Raw genomic sequence first — 14,016 nt, 5'->3', positions numbered from 1 at the left:
TATTGAGAAATTAGCAACAAATTGTTTACAATTTAATAGCAATTTAATATTAAATTTGTTTGTTTCAATCAGACAATTACAGTTATTTATTACAGGTTCAATTTTATCAAAAGTTAATTGTTTGGTAAATACAAAAAAAAAGGTAAGATGTAAAAAAATTGATTCATCATTTGGTTTAATTGTTTCATGATTGATTGTTAATTGTTTCATATGATAACTGATTGTTAATTTGGTGTAATCATTGGTATTAAAGAGGATAAGATTAGACAAAAGAGAGAGAGATTATCTCTCATTGGATTTCGTTGATAAATGTATTGGACAAATTGTGAAGATGTGAATGATTAAGGTAAAGATTAAGTTGATGATTAAGTTCATTATTTGAATCGTTCTCATTGGTTTTTGGTGAATCGTCTTCAGATTGTTTAATTGTCTCGGAAAGGAACCAAATGTAATTGTGAGCATATCGAAGTGTTTCAATTTTGGTTAATTTAGTGTCTTCTGAGGTTTGTGGTAATATTTTTCGAAGCCGTTCAAGAGCTTGATTTAAATTGTGCATTCGATTTCGTTCCCGGTCATTTGCTTTTACCCGACGATTACGTTTTAATTTGTTTACTAGGGTTGGACTTCGAGCTCGAGTCCGTCGGGTTTTGGTTCCTTTTGTTTTCTTATTGGTTTTATTGGTGCTTGATGATATCGTCATCTCATTGTTATTCTGGTTCATTGATGAGCTTAGATTTGTTTGTTGAGATGAATCTTCATCATCTTCCATCTCACTTGGTTTACCAATCATCATCATCATCATTTCATCATCTAGAAGTTGATCTTCTTCATCATCTTCCTCATCATCGTCATACATTGACATTGAGTCAAACATTGAGGTGGATGATGATGAGGGTGTTAAAGGATGAGGTTGAGGTGTTACTGTGGGTGTTGGTGGTGTTGTTGCTGTGACCACAACCATGGGTGAAGGTGTACAAGGTGTATGGGGTGTAGAAGGTGTGGTCAGTGGGGTTAAAGGTGTCAAGGTGAGACTACGAAAGTGTCGAGTGGGTGCTGTTGATGTGGTTGTGATAGTTGTTACATTTGAATGGTTTTTCTGTGAACAAGAGATTGATGAAAACATTGATGAAGATGAAGAAGATGAAGATGATGAAGATAAAGGTGATGAAGGTGAAGATGAAATCGATGAACCCAAAGGTAATAAAGGTGATAAGGTTGTGGTACTTGTGATTGCCGGTGTTATTTGTAATAATACATTAGTTTTATCATCAGAATAATCATCTGTTATTGGTGATATTGACAAAGTACTTTGAAGATGATGATGATTATGATGATGATGATTGTGATTTTGATTAGGATGATGATAAGGTGATGAGGAAGATGATTTTGCGAAAAAATCTCCAAAAGGTTCAACTGTCGTCGGTATAATTGTCGTCGTAGTGATGGTCGTAGGCATAAATGGACGCGATTCTTGAGATGGACGAAGTGAGTGCATTTTGTAAGTTAATTTAGTTTCTTTCAAATTATAACAGGTAAAGAAATAGAAAAGGTTAAAGATGAAAGGTGAGGTCTCTCTTTCTCTCTTTCTTTTTGTGCTTTAGTTTCTTCTTATTCACTAACAATTTAAATCATCAATGTTAATCATCATTCCCATTGGCAACTGCATCATTGACATTTGGTATTGCATTTAACTGAAATGAAAAGAAGGTAAAAAATTAGTGAAAAAAAGTTAATCAAATGTATTGAGATGAAAAAAAAAACATCATAATCTTAATCCAAACCCTTTGATGATTTTTTTAAATCAATTGATTGATTTTCACCTTTGAATTTTTTATTGAAAAAGTACAGGTAGTAATAGATTTTATCAAGGAAATTGTGAAAAAAAACTGTTTCATCCTCCATCAAACCTGAACCACACCTTTTTAATTGTCCAATGACAATTTATTGATTGACTTTCAATCGTAGATTATCAATTTGATTGTAACTGTGATTGTGGATTGATGTTAATCAACTTGGAAAAAGACTTATCTCTTTCTTCCTTGTAAAACTGATGATGATTTAAAAGATTTCAAAAGGTAAATCACATTTTTGGAAATTTAAATTGATTACAATCAACACTTAAAATCATGTTGAATCTATGATATTAATCTTATCCCTCAGGTAAAGTAACAATGGGCTTGTGAGTGGGTGGGGGAAGGGGTAAAGGGTAAAGGGTTGATTGTGAATGGACAATAAGCTGAGTGACTGGTCAGCGGAGCGAAATGATACAAATTACAAGAAATAATAACAATAAAGGTAAATCACAATTAAGGTAAAAGCCTCAACTCGACTGATAATAATATAAAAAGTGTAACTTTCATTGAACCATAAGCGTGTTAATCAACGGTCATCAAGTTGACGAAAGCGACAGAAAAGATATATAAACGTTAAGGTCACTACAACAGGTCACTTGAAAAAAAGACACATTAATAGAAACGGGAATGATATTATTTTTTTTTGTCTATGATAATTTCTTATAAAGTGACCATGGTCCATGAACAAGTCCTTGAAAGAGATTGAAGGAGTTGAAAACCTTATTGAATGACCAGTGTCCCTTGAGAGGATCAACAATTGGTTGACCTTACAAAAGGTATTGTAATGGTCTTTTTCTTAGATGACCTTTGAAAGGGTTAAACAGACTGGAATCAATTCAACCTGAAAAAATCAATTTCAATTCAACTATTACTATAACTCATTGATGGTCAGTAGTTAGAGAGAGAGTAAAAGTTATCATTTCAAATGGAAAACAATTGACCACTTGAATAAAAGAAGAGAGAGAAAATTGTTCACTATTCAAGTTTCAGTTCTCAATGAGAAAAGGGTCATCTCAATGGTCAAGCATCAATATTGTCAAGCCCTAGAGAAACATTGACAACTATTTGTAACAATTAACTAATTGTCAACCCAAAGCATGACAAAAGCTAAATCATCTTAATGGCCCTCAAAGTTTATACCAAGTTTTAGTTTAATTTCAATTCAATGTCTCTGGTGGATTCAAGTTAATCTCTTTGATGATTTAAATTAATCTGACATTTTCTTGATATAATATCAACCAAAATGAAGAAAAGGAATTAAAAAAAAAACTTTTGATACTTTGAGTAAATAAAATCAACAACAACAATGATAATTGTTGATGATTATTTGGTGGTTAGTATATTAACAATTTAGACTTGAAATCCGAGGGATTAATTTGTCGCTAATCTTTTACTTTGATACAATTAAATTAATAATAATAAGTTTCAATCTATTGATGGTTCATTAATCTCTATATATAGTTAAATATGAAAAAAAAACTGTTAACCAAACAAATTGGATTTAAGTTTGATATTGATGATAATGATGATGATGAGGATGAAGGATGAACGGTAAAATTGTGATCTATTCAATTTTTACCACCGATCATTTTAATCATCAACATTAAAATCATTATGATGATGATGATGATGATCAATAATATACAACAAAGTGAAGCATAAAATAAAGTCATTACAGTTTTTTATCATCATCATCATCATCGTTTATAGGACTAGAACTGGCCTGATGGTGACCGAACTGTTAATATGAAACTAATGATGGATCAATATGATTATCAAAATGAATCGATGAAAGTAAGAAGGGACAATAAATTAACATTTAGTTTGGATGATTTAAAATTTAGATTATTATTAGTGTATTATCATACCATTTACCCTTTTGATTAGTTTCAATTGTTACATGATAATTGAGTTAAGATCATCAAAGGAATTGGAAATGATTTAGATGAGAGAAACTTTTTTTTTTCTAAATTCTTACCTTAGTTTGTTAATTGATTGCTGATGATGTTTGATATTATTAATTAGTTATTCCGTTTTGTTGATAGTCCGTAATATTGCTTGTTGATTGTTAACACTTCACAATATTGGTGTAGGTAAACAACTTTGTCCAACAAACTAAATTAAACTAATAAACTTTTGTCCAACTGTTGATTGTTGTTGTGATTCTGAGTTAAAGGAAACACGAAGTGATCAAAACTGTTGCTAAAATTGAAATGAGCTTAGGTTAGTCTGTTGATCGCTATTTTGTTTATCGTTTTTTTTTGGACCTAGAATCGAGTTAGGACTTAGAACCGCCCATTCGAGGGGCTTCATTCAATGTGCATCTAATATTATAAAATGTACAAGGATCTTTTGTTAATGGAAATAATAATAATAATAATATATTGTATGTGTGCTCATAACGCGCGACAGAATAATATAGACAGAGAGAAAAGAAAGAGAAGATGAATGAAGAAAAGGAAGAAAGAGAATCATACAAAAGAGTGAGTGAGAGAGAGAGAGAGAGATGATGATGATGATGATGATAAAGAAAGAGAAAATGATGATAAAAGGACGAATCTCGATAATAGTCAAAGTTTTGGATTAAAGGTAAATGTTGAGAGATGAAAATGAAGATTGAGATTATGGGATGAGGATGAAGATGATAAAAGGTATTATGGAAATTAAATATCAACAGGTTATCTGGATTAATCTAATCAATTTCTTTAATCATTATGTAAATTTACTTTAATTACGATGATGGATTGGTTTTAATTGCGCTCGAAAACTTTCATCATCATGGTTGATCATTATTACTTTTGGTTACCTGTTATTATTAATACATTTGAACAATTCAATGTCGTTAGTTAATCAGTAATCAATGATTTGATTAATAATTTAGTGTTTAGTAAGATGTAAAATTGTTTCTTAATTGTTATAATAAAATTGACAGAAAATGTTGAATTAGTTTAAATTTCAGTATTTTGTAATTAACTTAAATTGTGGACAATTTTTCTCGCGAAACTTGTTAAATGTTTTGGTTTATTCAAATTGTTTAAAACTGTTAAATTGATGTTAATTTGATTGCTGGTCAAAGTGTGAGGCCTTTTACACGTTTTAATCAGTTAATTGGTATTGATTGATTGATTAGTGGTGATTATCTCGATAGACTAGAGGCAACAATTTACTCGGACAATTAAATCTCTTTGCATCTGTCTGAATGATTAAATCAATTGTTTCAAATGAAACTTTGATAATCAGTTCAAGTTTGATTAATGATAATCAAGAATCGCCAATAAGGTTGAATGAAAATTGAAACAACACTATTATTATAATGGTTTCTATGTGCAAGAGGGGAAACGGAGGTTAAAGGTTAAATAGAGTGAGAGTGAGTGAGAGGAAAGGTTGAAGGAGGAAAAGGGGACCAATACAAAGGGTTAAAGGTCATCCTTTGTAGAGTAATGGTAATGATATAGTAAAGAAAAGTAAAGAAGAAGAAAAGAAAAAGAAAAGGAAAGGAAAGAAGAAAATAGTTTTTCTCTTCCTTTTCATCTTCATCTTCATCTTCATCGAAAACGATTTGTATCATTTCCATTTCCTTTTTAATTCAAACACTTTCTCCATGATTAATTGAAATGGTGAAACTTTATTTCATTTTTTGATATCAATGATCAAACACCATTAATACAATCAAATGTTAATCATACTCATTGATAATATTTTCATCAATTATTTTCACAGTCTCAATGCTCACTAATGGATGTTAAATGATAATAATAACAATACAACAATGATGATAAAGGTTGGGAGTGAAAACTAAGTTAACTATTATTACCTGTTTCCTGTTCCTATCACTTTGGTTTCAAAGTGTAACAGGTAAAGACGATGATGATGATGATGATGTCTTTTAGTTGATCATCAAATTTCAATAAGATCAGAACTTTTTGATTTCTAAATGTAAGAAACGTTTTTCGTGTTGATTAATTTTATTGATTAATGATGATTTAAATTTATTGATGAGACACAAGGAAATAGTTGACTGATTGTGATCTAGAAATTGACAATAGATTCTCAGTGAAAAAGTAACAAGTAAAAGTATTGAAAAGATGATAGAACAATATTTTAGTTCCAAATATTGAATAATATCGATAAAGAGAGAAAATGAGTTTTCGATCAAAGTCGATCGATGATCGAAACGGCAAGGGTGGCCTTTACCTCACCTTAAATCGTAGTCTTTATGTATGTTTATTGGTTATGGTTGTAATCGCTCATCTCAGGCTTGGCTTTCATCAATATCGACATATCATCAGATCAAGAACAATGAGAATGACGATAAAAAAGGTCACATCGTTTCAATGGTGCTTCTCGCTTGATTAAACCAACTTGTTTTTTGTGTATGTACCTTGTTAGCTCAGCTTAACTCACCTTGGAGCTAAAAAACACACGAAAAAAAACTTCAGAGACACAATAATATATTGGAGAGAGAGAGAGACATCGGCCTATCCTGTGAGCGTCTATGTAAAAAAATTTAAGGTGAGAGATGTTGATATAATAGAGGGAAAAGTCCAAGGGCCTTGGCTCGTCAAGGAAAAAGCAAGAAAAAAATAACCAAAGATGATCAAGTGATGAAGATGAAGATGAAGATGATAAGATGCATAAAAAGTAGGAGCGAAGATGCGATTGAGGCGAAAAAGTTTTTTTTTATTCCAAATTTCGAGCTACCAAGATTTTCATCTGAATATTAAGGTGGTAACGAGATGATCTGATCTGTACAAATAAAAAAAATTCGAGGAGCGGCCTCAACGAACTGTTATTTCATTTTGTTTGTCATTTCTATCATTAAATGTGAACCATAAAAAATTAAATGTATTGAAGGAAAGTACATAAGTCTTAGTGAATTAATATTGGAAAAGAAAAAGTTATCTGATAACTTTAATCCATTCAAACAATTGTAACGATCAAAGTTAATCAGTTAATCATTTAAACAAAAGATACTACAATCTAAATAAATATCTATTTATAATCTCATGGAAACTCAATAATATCAACGGTAAACACTAGAGACTTTGTCTTTTTGATAGCCAAACCTTTGTGGATATTATCAGGAAAAGTGAAACTTTAGTAAACATTATCAATGGTCATCGATTGGTCAGTGAAAAGGTAAGGGGTTTAAATATTTAAGACAAACAAAATGTTACAATTATCGTGTTTACATTTTGACTTTTTGGCCTTTATAAAGTACAAATGACCAATAGTATCTGATTGATTTTGTTTATCCACAAATGAATCTTTGTTTACTTCCTCCTACAACTTTCATTGTCCATCAACAAGGCGATGATGATGGTCAATCATTGATGAATATTTTTCTCTCTCAAGGTGAGTTTAAGGTTGGAGTTAAATTCAGAAAAAAAATCACAGGTAAGGCACGGAAGACATATGTCAGCATTTTCCTTGTGAAGATTTGAATTTAATAAGAATCGAAGTAAAAAAATGATAAAATCATCTTGATTTGTTGATTCTCATTATAATCATATTTCAATAATTGTCATAGTTGTATTATCATTATAATTGTGATTTAATTCACTATCAGTCATGTTTAATTTTCTTCCTTATTCATATTATTTGGAATCATTAGAATATTATTATCATTATTATTATTATTCAAATTCTATGGGAAGAGGAAAGGAAGAAAAAAAAAGTTCGAAAATGTACTTTTTTCCTCTTCTTCATCTTCTTCGATCGATAATAAACCAACTCGATAGTCTCATTCGTTTCCAATTACTCCCAACATTTTACATTATTAGAACTTTTTTCTCTTTCACTCATTGTCACCATTTATCGAGAACACGGAAGCTCATTCATCAGATGATCGAGAAATTTGAGAGATTTTTAAGATTCGTTGATTGTGATTAAACTGACAGTGATTGATACAATCGATTAACTATTGACTCTTCTCTCGTTTATACAGAAAAGTTATCATATAGAATTCATATTATGATGACCGATAAGATGAGGATGTTTACCTGATATGTTGACCACTTCTGAGAAAGAGAGAGAGATACATTTCCCTTCCCCTTTTATAGTAATCATTATGATGACCATTTTTGTCAATTGATACAAACAAATTGTTGAATTAAAATACAACAACAACAACAACAATCATAATAATAAATAGCGAAACCTTTGCAATATAAGTAACCTTATTTTTTTGTTGTTGTTGAATAACAAACAAGGGGGAATAAGATAAACAAAATGCTGTGGGTATGCATTCATTGAAACATCATTATTAATCTGGTTATATTGTTGTTAAGGTAACCATATCTTGACCATTTTACCATAATGATAATAATGATAATCGAGTCTAATATTTACGGAACAAGATGAATCTCAATTTACTCCTACGCTTAAAATGATGATAATAATTCATAAGTTGTTATTAACCAACAAACAAACAACACTCCCTGTTTGTAATAATTATAATCATCATAATGCTTATCAAATATTATATATCTTTATAATATATTCATAAAAAAAGAGGCAAAAGTATCAAAGGTTCATTCACCTTGGGTCAGTCTAGTGGACACAAAAAAAAAACTTCATCAGTAACATTAGTGGTCACTGTTAGGTCATTGGTGAGTTTATATACTGTTGATAATTTTATTATCAAAATGAATTCACTGAATTGAGATGAGGAAAATGTTGAAAACTTATAAACAGAGAAGAGGATTCGAAGTGCCAATCAATATCATCCATATTATTGATTGGAAGTAAAAAAAATGGCTCACAATTTGAATTGTTGATATAACAGTTTTTTTTTGCTTGTCAATTCATCATTCAATTGATTATTACAGTCGTGTCAATGATTACAAACCCTTTGGTACGGATCTTCATTGAATGTATTACATTGTAATATTTGAATATCAACCGCACCTAACGAGGTAAGTTGAGTGAGTGGATTGAAAAAAAAACGCCAAAAAAAACGCAAAATTTTTTTCCGATTGGCACCTTGACACTCACAGTAATCGCTATTTACCTTGTCCAATGTGTTAACACATTGTAACCATAATTAAGCCTCGAACCTCATTTACTCGTATATGTTAAGGTGCTCAAATTGTCGGCTCATTTTTGTTAAATGTATCTACTAGTTGTCAACATGGTGACACTCATAAAATTAGTTGATTGTCATCGAGCTCTAAACTTTTGTTTTGTCAAATCTTTTTGTGTATCCTTGACAAACTTCAGGTTACTAATAATTTTTTTTTTGGTAAATTAATTGTAAACAATTAGCAACTTTCAGCTGGATCAATAGTTTTCCTAAGATTATCATCTTGATTAACCAAATTAAATTAATCACACACTTTTTTGTTTACCAAAAAGTCAATATTATCAAAGATTATTGTTGTTTAATTTATTATCCATGATCGGGAGTAAACAACGAGAAAACTTTATTACAGTTATATAAGTATTCAATTGTTTACAATTAACTGACTTGTTGATTATGGTTAGAAGGTAAAATTTAAAATCTCAATTACTTTATTGTTAAAAATATTAACTTAATCATCTGTTGGAAAATATAAAATCCTCAATATAAAATCAAAAGTGTTAATGATAATAAATAACAATAAAAAAAACTTTCACACTCGAAAGGATTGACAATGATTTCAGTTAATCATAATTGTGGTTAACAAATTGTTCCTGGAATTGTATTATGATTAACAACTTCAATTGCTTTATATTCAACTTTTCTTTAATCCAGTTCAGTTAATTTTAAAGTTAAATTGAAATCACTCAAATTACCATTACATTTGAACAGTAAATTGAATCAACTAGTTGATCACAATTAAAAGTTTCATGATTGTTTGAAATAACAACTTCCAAGTTTTTGAAAGTTATTCATGTTATCATCAATTAACAATATTATTAACTATTAATTGTGATGATTTAGTGAGCTTGATATTGGTAAAGATGACAACTTACCTAATGTTAGGATTTAATTGTAATTAACAAAGAAAATCATTTTCAAATGAATTAACCAAGTCCAGAAAAAGTAACAGAAAGTAACTAAATATGATATATGATTTTTTCAGTCCGGAAATATGATATTATTATTAACCAAAGGTAAGAAGATGTGATCAAATGTCTTAAAGAAAAGCAATTCAATCAATTGTCAGAATTGTCAGAATTGTAATAATAACATTATAGTAAAAAAAAGTGACCAACAATAGTAATGATGTTAATAACAATAGGAAATGCTGTATTGGTTAATTGTTAGTAGTTAGAGCAACAATTACAATGATAATCGGACAGTGAGGGTAATGATAATGATAACGTTTTTTTGGATGGTCATTTGATCACTGGCCAAGTTCAATTGATGGTCATTTCTCCAGAAATCACATAGACAAACAATAAGCTTCAATCCAATGATGGTGATCATCATACACTCCTCATTTCCATCCTCATCCTCATCCTGATCATCAGCATCATCACTGATCTTTGGACAATAACAGAAAAAATCGTTGAACCGAGAAATAGTTACAACAACACGAAGTGATGAGGATGAATTGTTACGTTAACATTTCCTCGATGATGATGAAGATGATGACAATGTTTAGTTTTTTTTTCTTCTGGTTACAAATTTGAATTTTTTTTCTCTTACCTGAGAAGCCTTAAGGCAATAATAATAACAATAAGGAAACTCAAATTAGTTTTAGTTTACTTATTGTTCCCTTTGCAACAATACGTAACCATTTTCATATTCAAATATACATAATATCCCTTTGTTATTTTATATCGTCTCTCTTATTTGCTTGGCTTCTACAGCATCTTCATCTTCATCATCTTCGTCATCCTCATCATCATCATCATTGTCTTCTCCATATTCTCCATCTTCTTCCGTTTCCATTTCTTTCTCTTTTTTGTCATCTTATTTTCGCCTCATTCGGCTCTTTAACTTTCTTTCAGTACTCTTATTATTGTCGATCATATTTTGTCTTCCTTCTCATCCTCATCTTATCCTAAACACGAGTAAATTTCTCTCTCTCTCTCTCTCTCTCTCTCTCGTTCTCTCTCTCTCGTTCTCTCTTTTTTAAGGTAACTCAAGTGAAATGAAAAATCGCCTCGAATTGTAAATAACCATTTTCGCAGCAATAGGACCTTCGAATCGAAATCATTTTTCGCTTCTTTCTCTTAATGAGACTTGTTACATCTTCCAATGTAATAAATCTTATCCCAGATATCGTATTGTTAGAATCGTTTAACTGTAACAATTTGTTGATTTGTTTGGCTTCTAGAAACCAATTTGCATATTATTAGTCAATATTATTATCCATTGTTACCAATAGCCATTAATATTAACAAAAATTGCCATTAAAATTAAATTGTTACATATTATCAATGATTGAAATTGCTAAATAATAATAATATTTTCAACTTTAAGATAATCATAAAGTAATCAAAGAGTTTATTACAATTAATTTTAATCGATTACAATTACTAACCAAACAACAACAAGGTAAAATCTCAATGGGAATTGATTGTATGTTACAGATTTGATTGAATTGATTGTTAGCTCATTTATATTTTGATTTGATTGTTATCTTTTTGGGACATTGGAAATATCAAGTTATAGGACAATCTAAATCAAACTGGGATGATGATGATGATGAAGGATGATGACAGAGATAAAGCTTAGTAAGCATCGGAAATAAGGATGAAGATTAGGATGAGGATGAAATGTTTATGTAAGTCTCATCCTATTGTTATCATTACAATTGACAAAAGGAAAAGGAAATGGATGAAATAAAAGTATCATCTTTTTTTACCATAGAGTTGACAGTTTTTTTTGCTTCTCCTTCATTATCAATAATATTGTTACACTTTATTGTTTAAATTACTGATCATCATTGGGATCATTTTTGTTAATCATCAGATTTACATTTAGTTTGATTGTAAATTGTTAATCCAAATTGACAATGAAATCAACAGGATCAACTAAATTAATTTAAATATTAATACTTCCTGATGATTATGATGATGATGATGATCAGGATCAGGAAGGGAAATCAACACATGATTGATTGTGGTGATCAGATTAATCAAGCAGAATCTGTTGATTGTTCCCATGTCCATGTTGATGATTTCAATGAACAATCAAATTGACCATGGAAACAAGTGGAAAATTTAATGTTTAATTGTGATCTAACCAATTGACTTATTATAACAACTTAATCGTATTTGATTTATTTTGATATTGATAATTTACAATCAAGTTAATGATTAGTATTTAATCAATAAAGTGTGTCAGTAAGTGGGTTTGAATATTTGTCATTTTATCAATGAAATTGAACCTTGTAATCGGATAAATTGCAATTATCTTATTTTTAACACTGGTTGACAATTAAATGAGTGTGACATTTGTTTGATTGTGATTAAAGATGAGAGGTTGATGATTAAGATGAAACTGTGACCATACGCAGATAGGAAGAGGCTTGTTAACTTTAATTGTGAAAAAGTGTGTGTGTGGTTAATACAAACACACGCTTAATGGTTATGGTTAATTGTCGATGAACAGAAAAAAAGAAAATACTATTAACTAAATTAGACTAACCACTCGAAAGGAACTCACAGAGAGTAGAAAATTTTAGAAACAATTAGAGTAACAATTGACTTTTAACGGGTAAAAACAACAATTTAGTATTCAAAGACATGATTAACAAGTTGCAACAGTTAATTATCTAGAGATTAATTGTCGAGAGAGAGAGAGAGAGAGACAATTAATGACAAATGATGAAACTATTGCAACAATTTAGAGGGGAAAAAGGTGGTAGTTGAAGGTCAGCTGAAGATGAGTTCTAAGGAAATTCGAAGAGAATAAATCGGAAATTCGATGAACGAAGTGTGGCACGTATTTAGCACGTACTTTATTCAAAGTCACGAAAAGTACGTGCGTGTATTTATCAACCAGAGAAATCCTTTCTTCTTCATTCTTTCTTTTCTTCGGTTCTCTTTCAAATGTAAATTTCTCCCTTCTTTCCTTTTCCCTTTCTTAATCATCTTTTATCATCATCATCATCTTTTTTTTTCTTCTATTATCATCAAAAAAATATTGATTTCGACATTTTCTGATGATAACATTTCACCTTTTTGTTGACCCAGATCCGGATTCTTGTGAAATAGTATCAATTTAAAAGGTTATCCAGGTTATCGTTCCCATTACTTAGCACTTGAAATAATCTGTATGACTTATGATCTCAATAAATAACAAAATGATACAAGAAAAGTGCTGATTAAAAGTGAAATATCCAAATCATCAGCACGTATTAACGTGCAAATCAATGGACTCATTGAACCAGGAGCATTTTTGTTCAACCAATGATTTTCAATGGAAATGATCATCAGGTTCTAATAGGAAAAAAATAATCGACTTTTTTTCTAAGAAAATAATTTGACCTAAATTTGAATAACTAATTTGTTACAATGATCGTCATCGTCATCCTCATCATCTCATCATCACCATTCAAGTTAATTCAAGCCTTAATTATTTACGATTAAATCAACCCAAAAACAGAAATGAATTCACCACAATTTGCATTTACACATAAAAAAGAAACTAAATTGTGACTCTGATAATTGATTGTCACCTTTATTGTAGTGACAATTTAGTTGTACTTTTTGTTTGTTTGATTGAAATAAAATTCAAACAATTCAGGAAAAGTAGATGAATAATTGTTTCTATTGATTGTTCAGGTTAAATTATATTATTATTTCCAATGTCAATACAATTAGATTGATCATCAAGATTGATAATTGACATTTGAAGATTCCCGTATTGATTGTGATAGTTTATATTGTTAACCAATTTCAATTGATTGTCGTTTAACATGCATATTCATATGATTTTGTTTTCTTGCAAAATCTATGTATTCAATTTAGCTGATTGTCTCTGTTGATCAATGAATAGGATAAAACTAATCGCTGATCTAAATTTTATTCAATATGATAATTGTTTGATTAGTATCAACAATCTGATAATGAACAGTAATAACAATAATATTTACTATCGAAGCAAAAAGGTCAAATGATTATTGCTCATCACTCGAATTGTATTAAGATACTGATCAAGGTGAATGTCAACTGAACACAATATAAAACTATTAACATCAACAATTGAATCCATGGGGCTTTT

At 29.9% G+C, this 14,016-nt stretch overlaps 1 protein-coding gene across 1 annotated transcript; it reads right to left on the bottom strand.

The window, feature by feature from the left end:
* Nucleotides 1-212: 212 nt before the first annotated feature.
* LOC128386605 (protein atonal-like) lies at nucleotides 213-4,608 on the bottom strand. The gene is made up of 2 exons (XM_053345664.1): nucleotides 3,832-4,608; nucleotides 213-1,691 (listed from the first exon to the last, which is right to left on the bottom strand). Exon 2 carries the CDS (start codon nucleotides 1,493-1,495, stop codon nucleotides 290-292), a length of 1,206 nt encoding a protein of 401 aa, XP_053201639.1. The 5' UTR covers nucleotides 1,496-1,691; nucleotides 3,832-4,608; the 3' UTR covers nucleotides 213-289.
* Nucleotides 4,609-14,016: the final 9,408 nt, after the last annotated feature.

This window comes from Panonychus citri, unplaced genomic scaffold (assembly GCF_014898815.1).
Source record: "Panonychus citri isolate SS breed McGregor unplaced genomic scaffold, ASM1489881v1 Contig00072, whole genome shotgun sequence".
NCBI lineage: Eukaryota > Metazoa > Arthropoda > Arachnida > Trombidiformes > Tetranychidae > Panonychus > Panonychus citri.
The sequence above is the reverse complement of the archived record's forward strand: the minus strand, read 5'-3'. Positions and strand labels throughout refer to the sequence as shown.

What these genes read in the sequence shown, in the direction of transcription:
- LOC128386605 (XM_053345664.1), bottom strand. Translation starts at nt 1,495, where the DNA reads ATGCACTCACTTCGTCCATCTCAAGAATCGCGTCCATTTATGCCTACG.